At 42.6% G+C, this 27,809-nt stretch overlaps 1 protein-coding gene across 1 annotated transcript in view; it reads left to right on the forward strand.

Annotated features, from left to right (window-relative positions):
• The first annotated feature begins 5,289 nt into the window (after positions 1 to 5,289).
• The window catches only part of LOC128044841 (CD48 antigen-like), a 56,169-nt gene continuing 33,649 nt past the window's right edge, over positions 5,290 to 27,809 (forward strand). Inside the window, exons 1-2 of the mRNA XM_052637268.1 lie at positions 5,290 to 5,367; positions 18,229 to 18,340. Coding sequence (XP_052493228.1) covers positions 5,290 to 5,367; positions 18,229 to 18,340 — 190 coding nt within the window. The remainder of the gene's footprint in view (positions 5,368 to 18,228; positions 18,341 to 27,809) is intronic.

Raw genomic sequence — 27,809 nt, forward strand, 5'->3', positions numbered from 1 at the left:
AGGCTGAAAGTTCTACTTTCTGCCTCAAAAATGTCATAAAAGACTTGAATAACATCTACAGAGTTGAGGAAGGTGCAGGTGATGACCCAAGAACTCTATAACCATTTGAAGCCAGCATTTAGTACAAGAGAAAAGGAGGAGCATTCTTGGATGCATGAAAAATATGCCACTCTTGTGAAGTTGTAACTGAATGAGTTAGATCCAATGCATGTTTAGACTGGTATGCCAATTGACTATACTGATATCAACAGTATCTTCTTTTCTTTTAATAATTTTATTCTATAAATTTGCGGGTTCTTGCATCAATGTTATTCCAACACTATCATCTTGATATTAGAAAAATTCCATCATGAATATAAACATGATAGGGTGTAGATGAAGCCACAGAAAAAGAGTAAATCACTCAGGGGCCATATGTGAGAAGAGAAAGGATGAAGGATACAATTCTAGGAACTACCAATAATAAAAATGAACACAAGAAATAGAATCAGAGAGGTGAAATAAAACAGGAATGGAAATTTTGGATTAGTAGACGCAAACTGTTACATATAGAATGGATAAGCAATGAGGTCCTACTATCCAGCACAGAGAACTATCCTCAATTATTGTTGTTTAGTTGAGAAGTCATGTCTGACTCTTTAATGACCCCATGAACTATAGCCTACCAGGTTCTTCTGATCATGGGATTTCTGATGAATAATGGAGTGGATTTCCATTTCCTTCTCCAAGGGATCTTCCCAACCCAGGGATTGAATCTGTGTCTCCTGCATTGGCATACGGTCTTTTTTTTAACCATTGATCCACCAAGGAAACCCAATTATATTCAATATCCTGTGATAAATCCTGGGATAAGGTTCTCATTTTACCCCAAATAAAACTTAATTCAAAAAGAATATTAAAAAGAATATCTATCTATTTATAGCTGAATCATTTTTTCTACAGTAGAAATTAACACAACACTGTAAATTAACTATATTTCAATAAAATAAAATTTAAAAAATGTCTTGTGTGTATTTGTTTACAATTTTTCCCCAACAATATGTAACAGATTTCTTTTAGATCAATATGTTCTTTTCTGTTTCATTCTGTATTATAGCCTCATATTGTCCCACAGCATATTGATACCATGATTTATTCTTTTTTATAATATGAATTTATTTTAATTGGAGGTTAATTACTTCATAATTTGTATTGGTTTTGTTATACATCAACATGAATCCACCACAGGTGTACATGTGTTCCTCATCCTGAACCTCCCTCCCACCTTCCTCCCCATACCATCCCTCTGGGTCATCCCTGTGCACTAGCCCCAAGCATCCTGTATCATGCATCGAACCTGATTTATTCTATTTCTTTATTTCTGTATATATATGAGATGACAGGTGTTCCCTAAATTTGTGTAATAATCATTCACATATAAAATAATAATCATATAAAAGTCAAATTTATGATGTACGCCTTAAATTTATACAATGCTACATGTCAATTTCATTGCTTTATGTCAATGAAACTTGAAAGTAAAAAAGAGCACTAAGCCACAATGAGGGCTCCACCCTCATGATCTAAACATCTGCCAAAGACCCCATCTTCTAAGAGATGGTTGTTGTTGTTCAGTTGCTCAACCATGTCTGAGTCTTTGTGATCCCATGAACTGCAGTATGCCAGGCTTCCCTGTCGTTCACTATCTCCCAGAGTATGCTCAAACTCATGTCCATTGAGTCAGTGATGCCATCCAATCATCTCATCTTCTGTCGCCCCATTCTCCTCCTGTCCTCAATGTTTCTCAGCATCAGAGTCTTTCCCATGAGTTGGCTCTTCACATCAGGTGGCCAAAGTATTGGAGCTTCAGCTTCAGCATCAGTCCTTCCAATGAGATTCAGGGTTGATTTCCTTTAGGATTGTCTGGTTTGATCTCCTTGCTGTCCAAGCGACTCTCAAGGGTCTTCTCCAACACCACAGTATGAAAGCGTCAATTCTTTGGCACTCAGCCTGCTTTATGATCCAACTCTCACATCCACACATGACTACTGGAAAAACCATAGCCTTGACTATATGGACCTTTTCAGCAAAGTGATTTCTTTACTTTTTAATAAACTGTCTAGGTTTGTCATAGCTTTCCTGCCAAGAAGCAATCATCTAATTTCATGGCTACAGTCACTATCCACGGTGACTTTAGAGCTCAAAAAAAAAAAAAAAAAAAAAAAGAAATCTACCACTACTTCCACATTTTCCCCTTATATTTGCCATGGATTATTGGGAACAGATGCCATGACCTTGGTTTTTTTAATACTGAATTTTAAGCCGGCTTTTTCACTTTCCTCTTTCAGCCTCATCAAGAGGCTCTTTAGTTCCTCTTCACTTTCTGCCATTAGAGCAGTATCATCTGCATTTCTGAAGTTGTTGATATTTCTCCTGGCAATCTTGATACCAGCTTGTAACTCATCCAGCTCAGCATGTTTCATGATGTGCTCTGCATATAAGTTAAATAAACAGGATAACACAACAACAACAAAAGCATTGCCATACTTCTTTCTCAATCTTGAATCAGTCAGTTGTTTCATGTAAGGTTCTAACTCTTCCTCAGAAACCTGTATGCAGATCAAGAAGGAAGAGTTAGAACACTACACAAAACAACTGACTGGTTGACCAGTTGTCTCACTGGTTGTTGAGACAGGTGAGATAATCTGTTATTCCCATCTCTTTAAGAGTTTCCACAGTTTGTTATGACCCATACAGTCAAAGACTTTAATCAATGAAACAGAAGTAGATATTTTTTCTGAAATTCCTTTGCTTTCTCTATAATTCAGCGAATTTTGGCAATTTGAACTCTGCCTCTTCTAAACCCAGCTTGAACATCTGGGAGTTCTTGGTTTGCGTACTGCTGAAACCTAGCTTGAAGGATTTGGGGCATACTCTTACTAGCGTGGGAGGTGAATGCAATTGTCTGGGAATTTGAACATTTTTTAGTACTGCCCTGCTGAGGAATTGGCATGATGATTGACCTTTTCCAGTCCTGTGGCCACTGCTGGGTTTTCCAAATTTGCTGACATATTGATGCAGCACTATAATAGCATTGTCTTTTAGGATTTTATATAACTCTGCTGGAATTCAACCATCTCAACTAGCTTTATTGGCAGCAGTGCTTCCTAAGGCCCACTTGACTTTACACTCCAGAATGTCTGGCTCTGGGTGAGTGGCCACACCATCATGGTTATCTGGGTCATAAAAATCTTTTTTTGTGTAGTTATTCTTTTCATTCTTGCCATCTCTTTTTGATCTCTTCTGCTTCTATTAGGTCAGTACTGTTTCTGTCCTTATTGTGCCCATCTTTGCATGAAATATTCTTTTGATATCTCCAATCTTCTTGAAGAGAACTCTAGTCTTTCCCTTTTTGTTTTTTTTTCCTCTATTTCTTTGCATTGTTCATTGAAGAAGGCCTTGTCTCTCCTTGCTATTCTCTGGAACTCTGCATTCAGTTGGGTATATCTTTCCCTTTCTCCCTTTCTTTTCACTTCTCTTCTTTCCTCAGGTGTTTGTAACACTTTGCCTTCTTGCATTTCTTTTTCTTTGGAATGATTTTGTTCACTGCCTCCTATACAATATTATGAACTTCTGTCCATAGTTCTTCAGGCACATGGTTTGCTACATCGAATACCTTGACTCTATTCCTCACCTCTGCTGTATAATCATAGGGGATTTGATTTAGGTTGTCCCTGACTGACCTAGTGGATTTACCCGCTTTCTTTCTTTTAAGCGTGAATTTTGCCATAAGGAGCTGATGGTCTGAGCCACAAGATGTTATTTTTGCTGACTGTATGCAGCTTCTCCATCTTTGGCTACAAAGAGTGTAATCAATTTGATTTCAGTAGTGACCATTTGGTGATGTCCATGTGTAAAGTCGTCTCTTGTGTTCTTGAAAAAGGGTTTTGCTATGACCAGTGCATTCACTTGGCAGAATCGGTTAGCTTTTGCCCTGCTTCATTTAATACTCCAAGACTAAACTTCCCAGTTATTCCAGGTTGTCTCTTGACTTCCCACTTTTACATTCCAATCCCCTATGGTGAGTAGGACATCTTTTTTGGTATTAGTTCTAGGAGGTCTTGTAGGTCTTCATAGAACTGATCAACTTCAGCTTCTTCAGTATTGATAGTTGGATTACTGTGATGTTGAATGGTTTTCCTTGGAAACGAACTGAGATCATTCAGTCACTTTTGATGTTGCACACAACTACTGCATTTTGGACTCTTTTGTTGATTATGAGGGCTACTCCATTTCTTCTATGGGATTCCTGCCCACAGTAGTAGATATAATGCTGTGCTGTTCTTAGTCACTCAGTTGTGTCCAACTCTTTGTGACCCCATGGACTGTAGCCCACCAGGCTTCTCTGTCTGTGAGGATTCTCCAGGCAAAGAATACTGGAGTGGGTTGCCATGCCATCTTCCAGGGGATCTTCCCAAGCCAGGGATCAAACCCAGGTCTCCCACATTGCAGATGGATTCTTTACTATCTGAGCCACCATGGAATCCCCGATATAATGGTCATCTGAGTTAAATTCACCCATCCCCATCCATTTTAGTTCACTGATTCCTGAGATATTGATGCTTATTCTTGCCATCTCCTGCTTGACCTTGTCAAATTTACCTTGATTCATGAACCTAACATTCCAGGTTCCCATGCAGTACTGTTCTTGACAGCATCAGATTTTATTTTCATTACCAGACACATCTACAGCTGAGCATCATTTCCACTTTGGCCAAACTGCTTCATTCGTTCTGTTGTTGCTGCTGCTGCTGCTAAGTTGCTTCAGTCGTGTCTGACTCTGTGCAATGCCATAGACGGCAGCCCACCAGGCGCCCCCATCCCTGGAATTCTCCAGGCAAGAGCATTGGAGTGGGGTGCCATTTCCTTCTCCAATGTATGAAAGTGAAAAGTGAAAGTGAAGTTGCTCAGTCATGTCCGACTCTTAGCGACCCCATGGACTGCAGCCTCCCAGGCTCCTCTGTCCATGGGATTTTCCAGGCAAGGGTACTGGAGTGGGGTGCCGTTGCCTTCTCCCATTCTTTCTGTAACTATTAATAATTGTCCTCTGCTCTTCCCCAGTAGCATATTGGACACATTCAGACCGGGGTTGGGGGTGCTTATCTTTTGGTTTTATACATTTTTGCCTTTTTACATAGTTCATGGAGTTCTTGTGGCCAGAATATTGGAGTGGTTTGCCATTCTTGAGTGGATGACATTCATCAGAACTCTCCACTATGACCCTGTCTGTCTTGGGTGGCCCTGCACGTCATGGCTCATAGCTTTGTTGAGTTACTCAAGCCCCTTCACTTCAACAAGGCAGTGATCTATGAAGGGGATAATACCAAGGTATTATACAGGTTAAATTTTGATAGATGGCACCAAATTTTTCTCCAAAAAGATTGAATCAATTTATACTCCTGTGAACAGTGTATTTATCTGGTTTTCTCTAATTTTATCATCACTGGAATCTATCAATTAAATTATTTTTTCCAACTTGAAGGTAATATTTGTTTAATTTGTTTAATTTTCTTTTCTTTAATTTGCTTTTCTCTGATTCCTAGTTTGAATGTGCATTTTTTATGCTTATCAAACATTTTCTTCTTCTGATACTATAAATTGCCTGTTTATTTACTTTGCAATGGACACATCCCTGTGACAGAGCATTTCATTTCTGCAGAATTTGATATTGTTAACATCCCAGTTCTTTGGATTCTTTTTTTAAAATTTATTCTTAATTGGAGGATAATTGCTTTACAATGTTGTGTTCGTTCTGCCATAAAGCAAAGCTAATCAGCCATGAGTATACATCTGCCCCCTCCCTCTTGAAACTCTTTCCCATACCCCATCCCATTCCACCCCTCTAGGCTGTGTGAGTATGAGGTTGAGCCTCTATGTTATATAGCAGCTTCCCATTAGCTATCTATTTTACATATGTTTCAGTGCTACTCTCTCAATTCATCCCCCCCCCGCACTGTGTCCACAAGTCAGTTCTCTATGTCTACATCTCTGTTCCTTCCCTGTAATCAGATTCATCTGTACCATTTTCCTAGATTCTATATATGCACATACATTTATATACAATATTTTTTCTCTTTCTGACTTACTTCACTCTGTATAATAGCCTCTGGGCTCATCCACCTCACTGTGAGCATGCACGTTAATTTGCCTCAGTCATGTCCAACTCTTTGGACAACCCCGTGGACTGTAGCCCAGCAGTCTCCTCTGTCCATGAGATTCTCTAGGAAAGAATACTGAAGTGAGTTGTCATGCCCTCTTCCAGGGGATCTTCCCAACCCAGGGGCTGAACTCACATCTCCTGCAGGCAGATTCTTTATTACTGAACCACCAGGAAAGCCCTGTCCACCTCACTGACTTAAATTCATTTTTTAAAAATGACTGAGTAATATTCCACTGTATATATGTACCACAACTTCTTTATCCATTCAACTGTTGACAGACATCTAGGTTGCTTCCATGTTCTGGCTATTGTAAATAGTGCTGCATTGAAGACTGGAGTACGTGCATCTTTTTCAATTATGGTTTTCTCAGAGTATATGCCCAGGAGTAGGATTGTTGGCTCATATGATAGTTTTATTCCTAGCCTTTTAAAAGGAATCTCCATCCTGTTTTCCAGAGTGTCTGTATCAATTTACATTCTTATCACCAGTGCAAGAGGGATTTCCTTTTTCCACATCCTCTCCATCATTTATTGTTTTTTAGATATTTTGATGATGTCTATTCTGGCTGGTGTGATGTGATATTTCATTGTAGTTTTGATTTGCATTTCTCCAATAATGAGCAATGTTGAGCATCTTTTTATGTGTTTGTTGGCCAACTGTATGTCTTTGGAGAAATGTCTTGTTAGGTTTCCCATCCATTTTTTGATTGATTGTTTTTCTGGTGTTGAACTTCATGAGCTGCTCATATATTTTGGAGACTAATCCTTTGTCAGTTGATCCTTTTGCAATTATTCTCTCCCATTCTGAGGGCTGTCTATTTATGATTTCTTTTATTGTGCAAAAGATTTTAAGTTTAATTAGGTCCCACTTGTTTCTTTTTCATTCCATTACTCTAGGAGGTGGGTCAAAGAGGATCTGGCTGTGATTTGTATCATAGTGTTCTGCCTATAGTTTCTTCTAAGGGTTTTATAGTTTCTGGCCTTACATTTAGGTCTTTAATCTGTTTGGGGTTTATTTTTGTGCATGGAGTTAGGAAGTGTTCTAATTTCATTCTTTTACAGGTAGTTGTCTAGTTTTCCCATTACCACTTATTGAAGAGGCTGTTTATTCTTCATTGTATATTCTTGCCTTCCATGTAAAAGATAAGGTACACATAGGTATGTGGGTTAATCTCTGGGTTTTCTATTTTTTGTTCCATTGGAAAGTATTTCTGTTTTTGTTCCAGTACCATATTGTCTTGATGACTGTAGCTTTGTAGTTTTTTCTGAAGTCAGGAAGGTTGATTCTTATTGCTTTGATATTCAGTCTTTTGTGTTTCCATACAAATTGTGAAATGTTTTGTTCTAGTTCTGTGATTTGATAGGTATTTGATTCTTTTTGTTGCAGTGCTGAATGGAATGATTCTATTAATTTCTAGCTCCAGTTTTTGTTGTTAGTGTATAGGAATGAAAGAGATTTCTGTGTATTGATTTTGTATCCTGTGTGTTTACTAAATTCATTGATTAGCTCTAGAACAACAACAATAAAACGCCCCAGAGAATTGCAGAAAGCCAAAGTAGAAGTAGAAATATATAAAAGAAATAAAAAGTGTGATTTTTAAAAAGGTTCCAAAAGCTTAAATGGCTATAATAATAAAAACAACAACCACAGCAACAGAGAAAAAAAAGAGGAGAAAAAATTTAGAATCAACTACAGAATGAATCAGAATAAAGGGATGATAATGAATGCTTTTCCTGGTTCTCAGCTGTCAGTGTCCTTTCCCCTGCTGTGAGCCACAGTCCACCTCCACCTTCCTAGGAGGCCCTCCAGTACTGGAGAGGGCTGCACTCTAGACCTGCTGTGGAATAGCTCAGACTCTGATCTGGCCCTACTCCTGTGTGTTCTTGCCTCCAATGTCCACAGCTGCTAGAGACAGAGCATTTCCTTTGGTGGGAACACTCATTGTCCTTTTTTATATTCCATAGACATAGAGTCTGCATAGCTGATTATGTGGATTTAATCTGCAGCTTGTATAGCTGGTGGAAAAGTTTTTGATCCTCTTTCTTAATCACTCCACTCCTGGAGCTCAATTGTGATTTTGTCTCCAGCTCTGCATGTGGGTCATCCATAGAAGTTTGCTGCTGAGGTTGCCCTGGATGATTTGGGTCTCCCCCAGTGAGGACTGGCTGTGCAGGGGTCACTGCTGCTTGGATCACATGGACCCCAGCCGCGCCAGGTGTGCAGGGAAGCAGGAGGCCACAGACACAGAAGATATGGCACTGTTAGAGTTCTTTTCTAAACTCTGGCAGCTGGTGCTCAAAGGCCACCCTTGCTGGTCCTTCTCTATCACTCAGCACAGGAGGTGCTCAAAGGGCAACCATGGTCGGGGTCCTTCTCTGTTGCTCCACATGTCAGTTGCTCAATGTGCCACCCTCACTGAGGTCTTTCTCTATTGGTCAGCTGTTGGCACTGGCATGTGGGGAGAGAGAGGCTAGAGTGACGGCTCGACTCCCCGTAGTAGTGCCCTACCTCCGTGGCCTCCCAGCTTTCCTCCAAGGGCATTCCCCATGTGGATTTCCTTCCTCCCATCCCCTCAGCTGTCTCCCCAAAGTCAACAGCAGTTCTTGCCCTGGTATTGCTCTCCAATCCCCACACTCCAGTCCCAGCCACTATGCATTCCCGTGGACTTGCATCCCTGTGTGGTGTACAAAGGGCTGTGGTCCAGATTATCTGTGTGGTTCTCACACAATTCAGGCTTTCACGGATTAGCTGCTTCACTCTCTGACAGCCTCAAATGTTTCCTTTCTGTCCTAAACAGTTGCCCTGGATATGAGGATCTTACCCTTGCTTCAGCTCCCCTACTATCTGGATGCAGGCCGTCCTGCTCATTCTCCTCCTCTTTTTCCCTTCCTACCTTTATCCTACCAAGTTTTGTATGAGTCTTTATATTCCTTTCCAGTGGTCAGTGACTCCTGCCAGTGCTCAGCTGGTGCTCTGTGAGGTCTTCTGCATCTGAAGGTATATTCATGATGCATCCTTGGAGAGAGATGTACTCCACATCCACCTACTCCTCTGCCATCTTGTCTTCTCTGAACTCCTTTAAAAACTTTAAATTTGTTTCTCACTCTTCTAAGAAATTGTTGTCAGTCTCCTTGGTGTATGTCTCTTCCTATACAAGTCTTTCAATGTCAATGTTGCTAGCATGCTATAAACTGGTTGCCTGTGTGTCCTCCCTACACCTTAGGTCTTTTGTTTAATCTTAATCTTTTAATTGCTAAAGACTTTGACTATGTGGATCACAGCTAACTGTGGAAAATTCTTCAAGAGATGGTAATACCAGACCACCTTACCTGCCTCCTGAGAAACCTGTACGCAGGTCAAGAAGCAATAGTTAGACTCAGACGTGGATCAATGGACTGGTTCAAAACTGGGAAAAGAGTAGGTCAAGACTGTATACTGTCATCCTGCTTATTTAACTTATATGCAGAGTATATCATGTGAAATGCCTGGCTGGATGAAGCACGAGCTGGAATCAAGATTGCCAGGAGAAATACCAATAACCTCAGGTATGCAGATGATACCACCTTAATGGCAGAGAGCAAAGAGGAACTAAAGAGCCTCTTGAAGAAGGTGAAACAGGAGAATGAAAAAGCTGGCTTAAAACTCAACATTAAAAAAAATAAGATCATGGCATCCGGTCCCATCACTTCATGGGGAAAAAATGGAAACAGTGACAGATTTTATTTTCTTGGGCTCCAAAATCACTGTGGACTGTGACTGCAGCCACGAAATTAAAAGATGTTTGCTCCTTGGAAGAAAAGCTATGACAAACCTAGACAGTGTATTAAAATGCAGAGACATCACTTTGCCTACAAACGTCCACATAGTCAAAGCTATGGTTTTTCCAGTAGTCATGTATGGATGTGAGAGTTGGACCATAAAGCAGGCTGAGTGCCAAAGAATTGACGCTTTCATACTGTGGTGTTGGAGAAGACCCTTGAGAGTCACTTGGACAGCAAGGAGATCAAACCAGACAATCCTAAGGGAAATCAACCTTGAATCTCATTGGAAGGACTGATGCTGAAGCTGAAGCTCTGATACTTTGGCCACCTGATGTGAGGAGCCAACTCATGGAAAAGACCCTGATGCTGGGAAACATTGAGGACAGGAGGAGAATGGGGTGACAGAAGATGAAATGATTGGATGGTATCATTCACTCAATGGACATGAGTTTGAGCATACTTTGGGAGATAGTGAAGGACAGGGAAGCCTGGCGTACTGCAGGTCATGGGGTCACAAAGACTCGGAAACAGCTGAGCGACTGAATAACAACAACAATCTCTTAGAAGATGGGGTCTTTGGCAGATGTTTAGATCATGAGGGTGGAGCCCTCACAGTGGAATTAGTGCTCTTTTGTACCTTCAAGCTTCATTGAGATGTAATTGACATGTAGCATGTTATAAGTTTAAGGGGTACACCATAAATTTGACTTTTATACATCATGAATGATTATTACACAAATTTAGGGAACACCTATCATCTCACATAGATACAGAAATAAAAAAATAGACAAAATTTTTTTCTATGGGAACTCTTAGGATTTACTCTGTTTGAAACTTTCATATTTAACACACAGCAACATTAATTATATTTATTTATCTTGTTGTACATTACATTCCTAGTACTTATTTATCTTGTAACTGGTAGTTTGTAGCTTTTTAACACCTTCATTCAATTCCCCTCCCCCTAGTTCCAGCCTCTGGTCACCACAAACCCGATATTTTTTTTAATGAGTTTGTTTGCTTTTGAAGTGCAATTGATCTACAATACTATATTAGTTCCTGTTCCACAACATAGCAGTTTGGCATTTCTCTAAAGTTAGAAATGATTACCACAATCAGTCTGGTTATGATGTCATCATTCAAACATATTAGGTATTTATTATATTCCCCCCATTGTACACAACTATCTATATCTGTATACATATGTATATATACATATACATTGGTATATATATACATACACACACAGACACACACACACAGGTTCCTGATCTCTTAAGTTCAAATGCATTTTAACAACTCTGCATTTTTATACCCCCAATGCAGTGTTTTTGACTTCATGTTTAATATTCTGGGGCTTCCCTGGTGGCTCAGACAGTAGAGAATCAGCCTGCATTTCAGGAGACCCAGGTTGGATCCCTGGGTTGGGAAGATTCCCTGGAGAAGGGAATGGCTACCCACTCCACTATTCTTGCGTGGAGAATTTTATGTCTTTTTGTTTTGTGTATCTCTTGATTACTTATTGCAGGTATACATAATTTTAATATCTTCGTCTTTTACCCTCTCTCCTAACTTTACACACAGCTGCTTTACTACCTTTATTGTACATTTGCCTTTATTAATGAGATTTTTTTCCTTTCATGATGTTCACGTTTCTTGTTGTGGCCTTTTTCACTTAGAAAAGTCCCCTTAACATTTCTTATAAAGTTGGTATGGTATGAACTCTTGAGCTTTTGCTTGTCTGTAGCACTTTTGATTTTGCATCAAATCTGACTGAAAGCCTTGCTGACTAAATTATTCTTGGTTGTGAGTTTTCCTTTTTGTCACTTTACCTATTTTGGCTCCTATTTACCTATTTACTCCGTTTTGGCCTACAGAGTTTCTGCTGAAAAATCAGCTGATAGCCTTATGTGAGTTCCCTGGTATGAAGCTTGTTGCTTTTCCCTTGCTGCTTTTAATATTCTCTCTTTAGCTTTTGACATTTTAATTACAGTGCCTCTTGTGTTCCTCTTTGAGCTGATCCTGTTTGGGACTCTTTGGCTTCCTGGACACAGACATCTGTTTCCTTTCTCAGGTTAGGGAAGTTTTCAGCTATTATGACTTTAAATATGTTCTCTGCCCCTTTCTCTCTCTTCTCCTGAGATCCTTCTAAGTTGAATGCTGGTATGCTTGATGTTATCCTGGAGGTCTCTTAAACTGCCTTCATTTCTTTTTATTCTCTTTTTATCCCGTTCCTTTATACTGATTTCCCTTACTCTGTATTCCACCTTATTGATCTATTCCTCCATATCATCTAATCTGTTTTTGATTACTTCTAGTGTATTTTTCATTTAAGCTATTGTATTCTTCATCTCTGGTTCTTCTTTATATTTTCTAACCCTGTTAAAAAATTCTAACTTCTCACTCTGTTCATCCAATCTTCTTCTGAGTTCTTTGAACATCTTTATGATTATTAACTTGAACTCTCTATAAGGTACATTGCCTTTCTCTACTTCACTAGTTCTTCTTCTGGAATTTTATCCGTTTCCTTCATTTAGAGGATAACCCTCTGTAGCCTCATGTTGCCCAATTTACGGTTTTTTATTTCTATTTAATTGGCAGGTTGGTTATGTTTCCTGTTCTTGGAGAAGTGGCTTTTACAGGAGCTTTCGTATGCCTCCCAGCAGTATACTCCCTTCTATGAGCTCTATGCTTGAGGATTGCCCCTACTTGGGCTGGTGTTGGTCCTTCTTTTGTGGCAGGCTGACTACTGTGGGTGATCTGGTAGATGTGGCTGGCCCCCAGTGCAGTTGGTTGGTCCTGCCTTGAGTAGAGGCTGCTGGCCCCTGGTTGGCAGGGCTGTTATGAGGCTGCTGGCTATGGGACCCCAAGTGGTCTTAGGTCTGGTTCTGGTCCACTGTCAGGCAGAGCCCGGTTCTGGCATGGCTGGCTATGAAGCCAAGGGTTCCAAACCTGATGTCAGTCTACTGGAAAGTGGGGCCAGTTCCTCACACAAATATCTGTGGCATCCAGGCTGTCTCAGAACTGGTGTTGGCCCTCTGATGAGTGGGACTGGACCCCAGCACAGCTGGTTGAGGAGTCCACGGTATGTTGGAGCTGGTTTTGGCTTGCTGGTGGGCAAGTCCAAGGCCGGGGGTCCTGGAGCTGGTGTCTATCCACTGGAGGGTGAGAATGGCCCTAGTGTACCCTGATGGTACTAACCTGGTGACCCAGCCAGGTCCCAGGTCCTTCGACGACAGTGCCCTGGGGTTCCCAGGGCTAGTGTTGATGGACTGGTGAGTGAGGTCAGGTCTTGGGTCCTCTGGTGGACAATGCCCAATCCTGGGATGGCTGTGGTTTTGGGAAGCCTTAAGGTAGAAGCTCTGCTGGTGGGTGGGGCTGTGTTCCCACTCAGCTTGCTGCTTGCCCCAAGGGACCCCAGTACTGGTGCTGAGAGTCTGGTGTGCTAGGCCAGGCCCCAGTGTTAATGAGCTAGAGGAAGGAATACAAATGGTGCTTGCCAGCACAGTGTCCTCATGGTAAAATAAGCTCCACAAAATGGCCATCTCCAGTGTCTCTGTTCCCAGGGTGAGCTGCAGTTGCCTCCTTGCTCGTCAGGGGGCTCCCCAAGATTAGCAGGTGGGTCTGATACAGGCTCCTTTCAAATTACTGCCTATTCCCTGAGTCCCAGAGTACATTAAGTTTTGTTTCTAAGAACTTTGTAAGACTGGAATGTCAACTTTCATAGCCTTCTCACTCCTGAGAGCAAGCTCCATTGGCTTTCCAAGTCAAATATTCTGGGGGTTCATCTTCCTGGTGCAGGACCTGAGGGCTGGGGAGCCCAGTGTGTGTAAAGCTCAGACCACTTGATCCTTGGGAAGAACCCTTACAATTGTAATAATTCTCCCGTTTGTGGGTTACCCACCTGGGGTTATGAGTCTTGACCATAGCACATTTTCACTCTCTACTGTCTCATTGTATCTTTTCTTTATATCTTTATTTGTAGGAGATCTTTTCTGCTAGTCTTCTTTTTTTCCTCATTAATAGTTACTCTGTAAATAGTTCTAATTTTGATATACCCATGAGCTCAAAGTCTTCCTACTATGCTATCTTGGCCGCACTGTAGATTAAAACTTTTTAAAAAGAGAGTTCTCTCAGAGAGCTCCCTCTTCTCTTCTGCCATGTAAGGACAGTGGACATCTTCCAGTGTGAAGATGCTCATCTCTGCATCAGTAAGTGGACTCTTGCTAGACTCTGAGTCTGTTGGTGCCCTGATCTTATACTTCCCAGCCTCTTGAACTGTGAGAAGTAAATGTATGTCCTTTAAGCCATACAGCCTATGGTATTTCTGACGTGGTGGCTGGCATGAATAAGCCACAGGGGATGCTCCTCCTCAACCCTCAACCCCCTTTTCACTTTACATACTCTTTCTGAGAGAGATCCTTCTAGCACATGGTCTGACCTCAACCACAATTTATGTGCTGCATAATCGTGTTCTTGGTAGTAGCTCAGATCGCTCTCTTGAGCCCCACATCCAAATATTCAACTCTGTCTTAGGCATCTTGATCTTAACATATCCCACACTGAACTTACCATTTCTCCTGTTCCAGCTTATCCCTTCTCCTATCTTGGGCTGATCACTCAAGCCAGCAATCAGACTCTTTCTTCTCCCTCTCTGTCCACCTGCATATAAAAAAATCAAGTTCTGCTGAATCTGACTGCTCTTCATCTGCGCACCCTGCAGCTCGGCCTTCTTTAATGGTAGATGAATCCTTCCAGTACCCTTGGAATACCTCCTTGCTTCTAGTCTCATTCTCCTCTTCTTCAGCTTTCTCTCCAACCTGTGAGTTGAAGTAGGACACTTCTATGCCCCAAATCCTTTATTTACATCTCCTTGAACGGCTTCAGGATAAAATCCAAGCTCCTAATCTATGCATGCTAAAACCTTAACACTATAGAGCTGTTTTTCTTTCCTTTTATTTCAGCCTCATTAAAATGTCCTCCGTTTCCTGAAATAGCCAAGTTCTCTAGTTTCTCAGATATTACCCGTGCTCATCTTGCTTATATAAGATACTTTCATCATTCTTACAAGGAGTTGCACCTATTCACTCATCCCCCAGTAGCCTCCTCTCATAACATAGTTTGTATTTATGTAGTCTTTCTAAGTGACCCCATAGTTTCACAACCACATTGTAATGCTTTTCTTCTTTGTCTGGTTCCTTCATGAGATTGCAAGCTGCTTAAAAGTAGACAAGAGTGTAGCTTTTATTTCTACATCCTCACTTGTAGCTCTAGAAATATCCAATAGATACAGGGAAGAAGGAACACCTGCAGTGTTGTACTGCCCCTACTGGAATCAGCAAGAAGTCATCCTGCATCTGCTGCTGCTGCTAAGTTGCTTCAGTCGTGTCCGACTCTGTGTGACCCCAAAGACGGCAGCCCATCATGCTCCCCCATCCCCGGGGTTCTCCAGGCAAGAACACTGGAGTGGGTTGCCATTTCCTTTCACTTTCATCCTGCATGGGTGTGTGCTAAGTCACTTCAGTCGTGTCCCACTCTGTGCGATCCCATGAACTGTAGCCTGTCAGGCTCCTCTGTCCATAGGATTCTCCAGGCAAAAACACTGGAGTTGAGTTTCCATGCTCTCCTGCAGGGGATCTTCCCAACCCAGGGATCAAACCCACGTATCTTGTGTCTCCTGCATTGGCAGGTGGGTTCTTTACCACTACTGCCAACAGGGAGGTCCCACCTTTCATCCTAGGTGGTTGGGAATAGATTTTTCTATTCTCTGCTGGTTCAGATCTCAAATGCTTCAGCAAAACACTGGACAACAGCCCTTTCGCAAAATCCCCAGAGGAGCCAAAGTCCGAGCAAAGCCCATGCACAGTTCACTTCTGTCCCTTACCTGGTTCTATCGTTTGCCCTACTCCTTCTCATGGCTTCCCCGGGGCATCAGTGGTAAAGAATGCTCCTTCTTGGCTTCTTTCTCATGGTTTGTTTTAAAGTCTTCCTTAGTTAACCTCACTTTGATCTTGTTCATTCCACTTCAGTCTCATCTTTTCTTCTAGTCCAAAGATTGACTGTAGCTTGCAGGAAGGGAAGAGCTGAGTGAAGAAGACTGGGCTTGACTGGAGCTGCACATGACCTCCCTCAGGCAAATCTGATGCTGAGTTTCAGTTATCAAATACAAGTAGTAACCCCTGTTTTCCTCACCTCACAGGGCTCCAATATGATCAGGTAAATAGGGTGTCCTACACAGTTTCAGGTAGTGAGCTAACTCCATTTCCCCATGCTGATCTTTTGGGGAGGGTAACTACTTCCAAGACAGGAGTTCACAGATTGAGGAGAGCAGATTTTTTTTGTCATCTCCATGGTGAAAATCAGAAATGTCCCCAGTCTGAAACTGCTACAAATATGGTACATCAGGGACTGTGGCTTTCCTATGGGTCTTCAAAGTGTCCTGGGTGGGTGAATAATTCATTTAGATTCAAGAGGGATGGGCCTGAAACTCTTAGACCACAAGGGTGCAGAATACATTCATTTGGGTCAAGTAACCTTTGATAATAGGTTAGTAATACAATATTTGAATATAGGTTAATAATAATAATACTGATGTTCAGTGGGTAGGCCAATGTAAAGGTTTAAATAGTGAACTTACCCATAAGGGAGGAAGAGCTTGGGGGTGGAGGGGGGAGACCAATACTCAAACTGTGTAGGTCTGATTTTCCACATTTTGTGCTCTCAGCCTACACCCCACATGATCTGCTTTCTACTCCTCACATGATTTAGAGTTGGCTCAAGTCAGAAATCCCCTTGGGTGGGTACTCTGGTTAATCAGGGTGTTTCCTGTCTGGGAAACCAAAGGCAGATATTCACTCTCAGGGGTCTTTAACATTTTCTGAGTACCAATCCCTCGGAAAACCATTAGAATCTATGGATCCTCTCACCAGAAAAGAGAACTAACACACATTCAAACAAATTGTTTTTTTAATTTAAATTTATTGATTTCAAACTGAAGGATAATTGCTTTACAACATTGTGTTCATTTCTGCCATATATCAACCTGACCCCGCTATAGGTATACGTATATTCTAGCCCTAACGGCCCTCCCTCCCACCTCTCACCCCATCCCACCCTTCTAGGTTGTCATTTGCTCCCTGCGTCACACTAGAAATTTCCACCAACTGTCTAGTTTTACATATGGTAATGGATGTTTCAGGGCTACTCTCTCAATTCGTCCCACCCTCTCCTTCTGCCCCCATATCTGCAAGTCTGTTCTTAGTTTCCTAGTGGTTAATTTAAAAAAAAAAAAAAAAAACCCGATGGGGCTTCCTATTTTTGGTCCCCAGGCCTCATCCATGAGTTGCTGGGTGGAGAGTTCTAACCTTAAGCCTTGAATTAAAGGTACCTTTGGAGAAACACAAGCTGGAATCAAGATTGCCAGGAGAAATATCAATACCCTCAGATATGCAGATGACACCACCCTTATGGCAGAAAGTGAAGAGGAGCTAAAAAGCCTCTTGATGAAAGTGACAGAGGAGAGTTAAAAAGTTGGCCTAAAGCTCAACATTCAGAAAATGAAGATCATGGCATCTGGTCCCATCATTTCATGGGAAATAGATGGGGAAACAGTGGAAACAGTGTCAGACTTTATTGTGGGGGGGGGGGGGGGGTCCAGAATCACTGCAGATGGTGACTTCAGCCATGAAATTAAAAGACACTTACTCCTTGGAAGAAAAGTTATGACTAACCTAGATAGCATATTCAAAAGCAGAGACATTACTTTGCCGACTAAGGTCCATCTAGTCAAGGCTATGATTTTTCCTGTGGTCATGTATGGATGTGAGAGTTGGACTGTGAAGAAGGCTGAGCACTGAAGAACTGATGCTTGAACTGTGGTGTTGGAGAAGACTCCCGATAGTCCCTTGGACTACAAGGAGATCCAACCAGTCCATTCTGAAGGAGATCAGCCCTGGGATTTCTTTGGAAGGAATGATGCTAAAGCTGAAACTCCAGTACTTTGGCCACCTCATGAGAAGGGTTGACTCATTGGAAAAACCTCTGATGCTGGGAGGGATTGGAGGCAGGAGGAAAAGGGGACCACCGAGGATGAGATGGCTGGATGACATCACTGACTCAATGGACGTGAGTCTGAGTGAACTGCGGGAGATGGTGATGAACAGGGAGGCCTGGTGTGCTGCGATTCATGGGGTCGCAAAGAGTTGGACACGACTGAGCGATTGAACTGAACTTGGTCTCTTTCTGGCTTGGCTCTGGTCTGTGTCCAGAGTTCCTGTAAAGTTCTGGAGAAGAGGATCCTGTGTTCCAGAAGGCGGGAGTGTTCTATGACCCTGGAAATTCTCCTGCTGCCTCTCTTGTTCCTGGCAACCAGCATACAAGGTACTTTCCACAGACTGTCCGCCTGTAACTGTGCACTGGAGGCCCAGTCAGATGGAAAAGGGAATACGGGCGTGTCTCCACCTGAAGTGGAGTAGTGGCTCCAGGCAGCAAGGATTTTCATCCTGGCAGCGGGGTTGGGGAGTCTTCCTTAAGCTTTGGAAAATCAGGCTCCATCTCTTTTCTCAAGCGGAAGCAACACAAATAGAACTTTGGTGAGATGGAGAAGTAGTCCTCTCCCGTTTCGTGCCATGGTGCGTCATCTGTGAAGCTTCTTTGCATTACAAAGAACAGAAGGCCGCATGGGCAGCTGCCACACTGCAGGCTCCGGGATGCCATGATCCTTGAGGCCTTCTTTGAGACCTCTGTCTATGCAAGGGGTTGTTCCATGAGCAAAAGTAAATAATGTCATTGCTCCAGAGAGAAATCAAAATTGTGGGAAAGGAAACTTGGGAAGGATGGCTCTGTCTAGGGTCGCTGAGTGGGAGTCTGAGCAGAGGCCTCAGTAGCAGGGAAACCCTGCAACATCTGATTAAAAGCTAAGTTGGTTCTGCCATGGTTGTGTTCTATCCCCTTGTGTGGCAACTTTCCTTTTTTGTTACAGTTGTCCAGCCCTCCACAACCTGTCTTCCGAGGTCAGCTGAGAGCTGAGAGCTAAGCTATTGCCTTACTCGCTATTCCCCCTAATAAATACTTAAGTCTGTTTCATTAAAGGTGCTTTAATGCTCACTACTGTGGCAAAAATGAGTAAAAGTGAGTTTGGGAACGGGAAACAAATATAACATTTTAAAATTATGATAGTATGTGACTCTGAGGCAGATGAGATAGCCATACTCAAAGGAAATCCTGTCGGCTACTCATGCAAGGCCTCTCAGGGTGGCAGGACATTTGATCTGGCTTATGACTGGCTTTGGGGGAGGAAGACATTTTTTTCTGCCCTTCTAGGATCTCTGACTGGTGTAAGAATGAAACTGACATGAGATAAGCTAACAGGAGACAGAGTTTAATATTGTGTACATGCGTCCCTGGTGACTCAGAGGTTAAAGCATCTGCCTGGAATGCAGGAGACCCGGGTTGGATCCCTGGGTTGGGAAGAGCCCCTGGAGAAGGAAATGGCAAGCCACTCCAGTACTCTTGCCTGGAGAATCCCGTGGAGGGAGGAGCCTGGTAGGCTACAGTCCATGGGGTCACCAAGAGTTGGACACGACTGAGCGACTTCACATGGGTGAAACCCAGAAAAACCAAGTAACTTGCTAAAATGGCTGAAGCCCTCATCTTAAATACCATCCTCTGCTAAAGACAAAAGAGAATGTTGAGGCTGACAGTTTGGAGAGGTTATCAGGAAAAGCACAGCAAATAAAGGTACGGTTGTTAGGCAGATTTAAGTTAGTGCCTTCTGCATTGATAAGAGTTTCTAGAGATTTGGTCATCCTCCTCGTCTGGTACAGAGAGGGAGACAGCTTTATTAGTGGAGATTTCCCTTACAAATATAAATGTTTCTTATGAAAGAGTAACTCGTACAAGGTTTTCAGAATGTTTACCATGTCTGCTACTTCCTTAGAAAACAACCAGCTTAAAACAATTAATATGCCAAAGAGACATAGCTTAGGGTGGCACATTCTGCTCCCCTACGCTACGTCTAGAGACATGCTGTCTTCAGGCCTCTTGTGGCTGTGTGAGCTCCATGGGGCTTACTCAGCTCATAGGTCACTAATATGACCTTGGGAGTAGGGGCTGGTATGTAGTATTCATCCAGTTGTTGGGAAAGATAGACATGCCAAGAGAAGCGGACTATTTCAGCACTTTCTCTAGACATGAGGCCATTGTGTCTAAACCTCTTCATGTCCAGAGTACACCTGCAGATAGTTCTTTTATCTTCAGTTTATGAGTCCCTCACCCCAAAGCCTGCTGGCACAGAGGTTTTACAAAAAAGCCCACCTGCCAATGCAGGAGATGTGGGTTCAATCCTTGGGTCAGGAAGACACCCTGGAGAAGGAAATGGCAACCTACTCCAGTATTCTTGCCTGGGAACTCTCAAGGGCAGAGGAGCCTGGTGGGCAACAGTCCATGGGGTCACAAAAGACTTGGACATGACTGAGTGATAAAACAACACCCCATGACCACATTATGTCTAAATTTAACTTTGTGCTCTCCCTTGGAGGAGGTGCTTTCTCTCTTGCCTCTAGACCTATAAACATGCCTTTCCTTCTGCCTGAAATGTCCTGCATGCCTCCTCTCCAGCCCCTCCCATTCTTGTGTCACTTCCTCCTAGAAGCCTCAGGTTCCAGGTTATGGTTGGTGAACTGCTTGGCTGTCTGCTTCCTGGATCTCTTGAGCACAGGGACCCTGTCCATTGCTGAACCTAATACAGTGCCTAGCACGTGGCATGGGCTGAATAAATAATTGTTAATCCTACGAATGAATGACATCAAAGAACTTCCTTTCAGGCTATCTGTCCAGATCTTCCTGGGGGTATCATTATTTTTTTTTTTTTTTCCCAGTAATGGATGTTTGTGTGGAGATATTTGGGAAGTATTTTTTAAATCTCCTCTTTTGGCCCTCCTCAGACTTGAGTTTCTCAGCTCTCTCATCTCTAGGCCCACTCCTCACTAGCAGGCATCTTCCTTGTCTCCCTCTAGCACCACAAAGTGCACTAGAAGTAGCTTATTCTGAGAATCAGAAAACTTTTCTTTTTTCTTAATTTGATTTTTAATTGGAGGATAATTGCTTTAAGACCTATGTTCTGAGTTCTAAGCCATGGGGTTTCCTATAAATCATAAAAGCTTCCTGAGTCTCAATTTTCTCAACTCTATTATGGGTATAATGATATGCTCCCCATTTTGTCAAGGGGTTATTATTAAGATCAATGAAATAAAGAATGTGAAATTGCTCTGTGATTGTGACCACAATACCACAATACAGTTTGAGACAGATAAGAGCCAGAAATATCATCAGGAAATTCCAAAGCCCAGTGCTCTCTCCTGGGCCACAGAACTGAATCTCTGCTATTTCACCATCTTCAAACACATTTCCAAATCTAACTCCTCATCTTTGTTCCAGCTATCTATTGCTGTGCAATAAGCCTCCACAAACCTGGGGCTTCCTCACTATGCATTTGGTCACTGTCATCTGGCTGATTAAATTCATGAGACTTCCCATCTCAGGAAAGAGCACTGTACTCTTCATCTTGCCCCATGACACGCATCTGAAGTCTTGCTGCCTATTGCCAAATTACTTCCCTGAAATGTTTGTACACGTTTGCTAAACAGTTTATCTCAGTAGAGAGCTGCATGTAACTCCATGTCAGTATCTTTAAAACAACGCTTTTGGTTCTTAAAATTTTATGAGAAACCACATGACTTGCTTTAGAGTATTCAGAATTTCCCCTTTAGCACTTCCTTCTTCTTCCTGGGTAGACCTTTTTGTATGAAATTACCACTTCTTTTGGTCTGATTCCCCTCCCCTACACCATTTTAGTTTTACTTCTCTAGAGAAGGCAACGGCACCCAACTCCAGTACTCTTGCTTGGAAAGTCTCATGGATGGAGGAGCCTAGTAGGCTGCAGTCCATGGGGTCGCTAAGAGTCGGACACAACTGAGAGACTTCATTTTCACTTTTCACTTTCATGCATTGGAGAAGGAAATGACAACCCACTCCAGTGTTCTGCCTGGAGAATCCCAGGGACGGGGGAGCCTGGTGGGCTGCCGTCTCTGGCATCGCACAGAGTTGGACACGACTGAAGTGACCTAGCAGCAGCAGCAGCAGCAACAGACAAGAAACATGGGTAAGCATAGGAAAGGTCTGCCTCATTTATAAACTGCACATAAATACAGTTACTTTATCCTAAGCATTCAGACACATGAACAGCTACTTCTTGTTAGAATTAAATCAAAGTAGTACTTTAACTAGTTTTATATCTAATAAAATATGGAATTGTTAAAAGGCAAATCAAAATATTTTTCAATTTACTTTAAATTTGTTTTAAAAAACATAAATATACCAGAAAAAGAAATTTTATATATATAAGAAAATAAGGAGGAAGTGAAGAGATACCTGGAGAGGCAGCTTTGGAGTACAAAATGAAGCAGGGGAAAGTCTAACAGAGTTTGGCCAGGAGAACACACTGGTCAGAACAAACACCCTCTTCCAACAACACAGGAGACAACTCTACACACGGACATCACCAGATGGTCAATACCGAAATCAGAATGATTATATTATTTGCAGCTAATGATGAAGCTCTATACAATCAGCAAAAACCAGACCGGGAGCTGACTGTGGCATAGAGCATGAAATCCTTATTGCAAAATGCAGACGCAAGTTGAAGAAAGTAGGGAAAATTACTAGGTCATGCAGGTATGCTGCTAAGTTGCTTCAGTCGTGTCCGACTCTGTGCAACCCCATAGACGGCAGCCCACCAAACTCCCCCATCCCTGGGATTCTCTAGGCGAGAATACTGGAGTGGGTTGCCATTTGCTTCTCCAATGCGTCAAAGTGAAAAGTGAAGGTGAAGTCGCTCAGTCGTGTCTGACTCTTCGCGACCCCATGGACTGCAGCCTACCAGGCTCCTCCGTCTGTGGGATTTTCTAGGCAAGAGTACTGGTTTGGGATGCCATTGCCTTCATGCAGATATGACCTAAATTAAATCCCTTGCAATTGTACAGTGGAAGCGACAAATATATTCAAGGGAGTAGATCCGATAGACAGAGTGCCTGAAGAACTATGGATGGAGGTTCATAACATAGTACAGGAAGTGGTGATCAAAATCATCTCCAAGAAAAAGAAATGCAACAATGCAAAACGGTTGTCTGAAGAGGCCTTACAAATACCTGTGAAAAGAAGAGAGGCAAAAGGCAAAGGAGAAAAGGAAAGATACACCCATCTGAATGCAGAGTTCCAAAGAATAACAACGAGAAACATGAAACCCTTCCTAAAGTGATCAAACTAAAGAAATAGATGAAAACAATAGAATGGGAGAGACTGGAGATCTTTTCAAGAAAATTAGAGATACCAAGAGAACATTTCATGCAAAGATGGCCAAAATAAAGTACAGAAATGGTATGGACCTAACAGAAGCAGAAGATATTAAGAAGAAGTGGCAAAAAACACACAGAGAACTAATCTAAAAGATCTGAATGACCCAGAAAACTGAGAGGGTAACGTCAAGACGGCCAGGGGTCTCCGAATGGAGAAAATAGCCAGCAAGTGTCAGATATTCTTATCTCCCTTAAGTGGCAGGAAGAAACAAGCTAGCGATTTTTTTTCCTTCTCTATATAAATTTAAAAGGAGGTTTCTCTTAAAATTCTGTGTTGCCATAATGACACCTGGTTTCCCTTGAAGTTAACCATTGCCTTTTTCTTATGGAAATGTTTATCTTAAGCTATGCTAATGTACTATACATTTACCCCAAACTCTGTCTTCAAGTCGGTTCAGCCTTTTGGGCTTCGAGCCTACTTGATAAACCAGTATGTTATACTCCTGATACTGTTCCTCTAATCTATGTAAATGACACTATTTGTATGGTGTTCTGCCCTTCTTCAAGATTCAAGTTAATCTGTTTATGGCCCAAGATGAACCATTTGGAGCCAAGATTATCCCAAAATACATCTTATGGGTGAGGGGCCTGGTGTCATTCTAAGTTTTGACACATTCCTTTCTTTCATTAACAGACTGCTGATGACTATATAATATCCAGCTAAAGACCAGCAGGGGGGTACTCTTTCTGCCCCCTTCTAATGCCTATGTCAGAAGCTTTCTCTTATCTCCTTTATACTTTAGTAAAACTTTATTACACAAACCTCTGAGCAATCAAGCCTCGTCTCTGGCCTCGGACTGAATTTTTCTCCTCCAGGGGCCAAGAATCCTGGCATCGTAATTCAACAACAACCTTTCACCTTGGGGGCTCATCCGGGATACTTCAGGACAAGGTATGGATTATTGAAGCTCTAGTTCTTTGTTCTCTTAGCGAACACGTTTTCTGCTGTGCTTTACTAACTCTACAGTGTGCTTGTGTGTGAATGACATGCCCTGCGTGAAGCAAGTGAGGAGCCTTGTTCTGCGGTTCCATGGTGATCTCATACGGCTTATGGCAGAAACCTGTCAGGGGTTTATATCGACCTGCCAATGCCAAGAGACACCCAATGACTCCTTTAGGAACCAACCAGAAATGGGCAAAGCGTGTGGACCGAACTCTCCTTTCTTGGTCAAACTTTTCGGTCTCTTTGACCATTTCATAACTCCTTGGGAATTAGAAGTACTAACCTAATCTATCAGATCATAGACTTTCAAGGGACTTGTGATCTATACTGTTATTGTGTACTGTGGCAAACTTGGATTGGTAGTCAAGAAAGCGCCTAGCCTCGCTAGGAATCAAAAGTTCGGAAGCTAGATGGAGCTTTAGCCCCAAGACCATCTCGGAGGTTAAAGTTTACTCAGATTGGGACTGCAATGGGTTTTTTTCCCTTTGGTAACACTGACTCTTAGTGGACCAGAGGAGACTCTTATACTGGTGTGGTGATGCTTGAAAAGAACATCCCAGCTTGATGTTCATATCGGTCTTATTGTGGTCAGGAATATACTCAGGGTCGTGCACAGGCACTCAGGTGACGAATGTTTCCCTCAGCGGTCTTAGCTCGGGAGGCATTCGGAAAGGTTACTCTGATTGCACCCTGGGTGGCATCAGAGACAAGCAAGGTTAAAGGTGAAGAGCTGGACATCGGGTAGAGATGCTATCAGGTCTACCCCTGCTACATCCCCACCCCGTCTCGGTGGTAGAACTGGGAGGGTCGAGGACAGCACCTGTGTCGGTAAGGGACAGACTAAGTCCGACCAGGAAGGAAAAGCTTTTGGTGTAAAGTCTGTCTACACCCCCATCTAGAGCAGGGAGGGACGCCTCCGGTAGAAAAATGGCGCTGGTCGCTTTTCTTCTCTCTTACAGATGGGAGCTAACAATTCCAGCCTCACTCCTTTGAACTGTATCCTGAAAAACTGGGATAGATTTGATCCCCAGGGCTTAAAGAAGACACACCTGGTCTTCCTATGCGATACTGCATGGCCACGGTATCCATTGGAGGACGGCGAACGGTGGCCGGTTGGAGGGTCTCTTAAGTATAATACTGTTTTATAATTAGACCGGTTCTGTAAGGAACAAGGGAAATGGGTAGAAGTAGCATATGTGTTGCCCATTTTCTCTCTGCAAAATATGCCAGACTTATGTCCTAAGGGTATAGATTTGGGCATAAAACCTTCAGCTCCCTCCTGTCCTCCTACTTTGCTCCTGTGCCCAGGGCTCCAAGCTGAGCTAACTGAAAGCCAGAAAACCCCCCTCAGAACGGCTGCTTTGGTCTCAGTGAAAACCCAAACTGAGATTCAAACCGCTTTGGCCTCAGTGGAAACCCAAACTGAGATTCAAACTGCCCACGTGGAGGTCCAAACAACTCCTGTCTCAGTACGACCTCAGACTACTCTGGTTTCAGTAGAAACTCAGACCATCGAAGTTAGAGATGAGATGGACGACAGGAGACAAAGAAAAAAAAGAAAAACAGGTTTCTCCAGTCTATCCCTGGGATCATATGCGCAGAACAGCCAGAGAGACTGAGGAACAGCCACACAAGCTGTTGCCTCTTCATGAAACACCCACCGGGAGAAATCATCAGCCTATAAGAGTTAATAAGCCCTTTTCTCATCAAGAAATACAAAGAATCAAGGAGGATCTGGGAAACTATTTAGAGGACCCAGAAAAATATATTAGAGCTTTTACAGGTGTTACTCTGCTTTATGACCTTACTTGGAAGGATGTGATGTATATCTTGGGACAAACGCTGACTCCCGACTCAAACACTCGAGTTTTGGGGAAAGCGGTTGCTTATGGAGATGAATGTCTTGGTAATGAGTCAGTAGGGAAGAGGGAGGATGAGATAGCAGCCCTCCACTGGGAATCAGGCGGTCCCAACTATAGAACCAGACTGGGACTACAAACACAGCTAAAGGAAGATGGGATCAGAGTCATTTTGTCAGACGTATTCTTGAAGGACTCAGGCAGGCGTGTTCTAAGCCTTTAAACTATAGCAAATTGGCAGACATAGAACAGGAGGAGAAAGAAGCTCCTGGTAAATTCCTAGATAGACTAAGAGAAGCTCTTCGCAGATTCACTGAGATTGATCCCGAAAGTGAAGAAGGAAAAGTGATCTTAAAAGACAGATTTGTCACTCAGTCGGCTCCAGATATCCGCCATAAGCTACAAAAATGGGCGTATGGACCAAATCAGTCTTTAGATACTCTGTTACAACTGGCTCAGATGGTCTATTATGGTAGGGAATATGAGGGGGAAAAAAAAAGGCAAAGAATGACAGAGGAAAAGGCGGACGCCTTCGCAATGGCTATGAAAAATGCTCTTAAACAGCCAGAGAAAAATGCCCAGAGGGACCCAGGTGAAAAGGGATGGGCTTGCTATTACTGTGGAAAGGAGGGGCACCTCAAGTGGGATTGCCCTCAGGCATCTAAGCTGCCCCTGGTTCCATGTCCGGTCTGGAAAGGACCACACTAGAAGAGAGACTGCCCTCAGAGGTGTAGGTCCCCGGGGTCGGACTCTCAAGACAATCAAGACTTAAGGTGCCCGGGGGTCCCCACACAAGCTCCCGTCCTAATTACACCTGAAGAACCCCGGGTATTAATAATTGTGGGGGGCCAATCCATCGATTTCCTTTTAGATACTGGGGCAACTTACTGTGTGCTTACTGAAGCCCCTGGCCCACTTTCTCCCCAATCCGCTTCCATAACGGGACTGCCTGGACAAGCCAAAAGGTATTATTTCAGTTATTCTTTATATTGCAACTGGGATTCTGTGCTATTTTCACACGAGTTTCTGATCGTGCCAGAATCTCCCTCACCCCTTTTGGGGAGGGATATACTGAGGAAGGTCCATGCCTCTGTTTTTATGAATATGGAGCCCTCCCTTTCTCTCCCTCTAGTTAAACAAAATGTAAATCCTAGAGTGTGGGCTGATAGAAAATCTGTGGGTGGAGCACAAAATGCTATTCCTGTAGTTGTCAAGCTCAAAGACCAGCACTTATTTTCACATAAGAAGCAGTATCCACTGAAACCTGAGGTTAAGGAAGGGTTAAAACCTATCATTAAAAATTTTAAAAAACAGGGACTATTAATTCCCTGTAACAGTCCTTGCAACACTCCTGTTTGGGGTATAAAGAAATCAAATGGTAAATGGAGACTAGTTCAAGATTTACGAATAATAAGTGAGGCTGTAGTTCCTTTACTCCCCGTGGTGCCTAATCTTTATACTCTATTGTCTAAAATTCCTAAATGAGCCAAATATTTCTCAGTAATTGATTTAAAAGATGCCTTCTATTCAGTGCCTTTGGAGGAGGAAAGTCAATTTCTATTTGCCTTTAAAGACCCTACGCAGCCAGCTTTTCAGTTAACCTGGACAGTTTTGCCCCAGGGATTTCGTGACAG

The sequence above is a fragment of the Budorcas taxicolor genome, chromosome 3, assembly GCF_023091745.1.
Source record: "Budorcas taxicolor isolate Tak-1 chromosome 3, Takin1.1, whole genome shotgun sequence".
In the NCBI taxonomy this organism is placed as follows: domain Eukaryota; kingdom Metazoa; phylum Chordata; class Mammalia; order Artiodactyla; family Bovidae; genus Budorcas; species Budorcas taxicolor.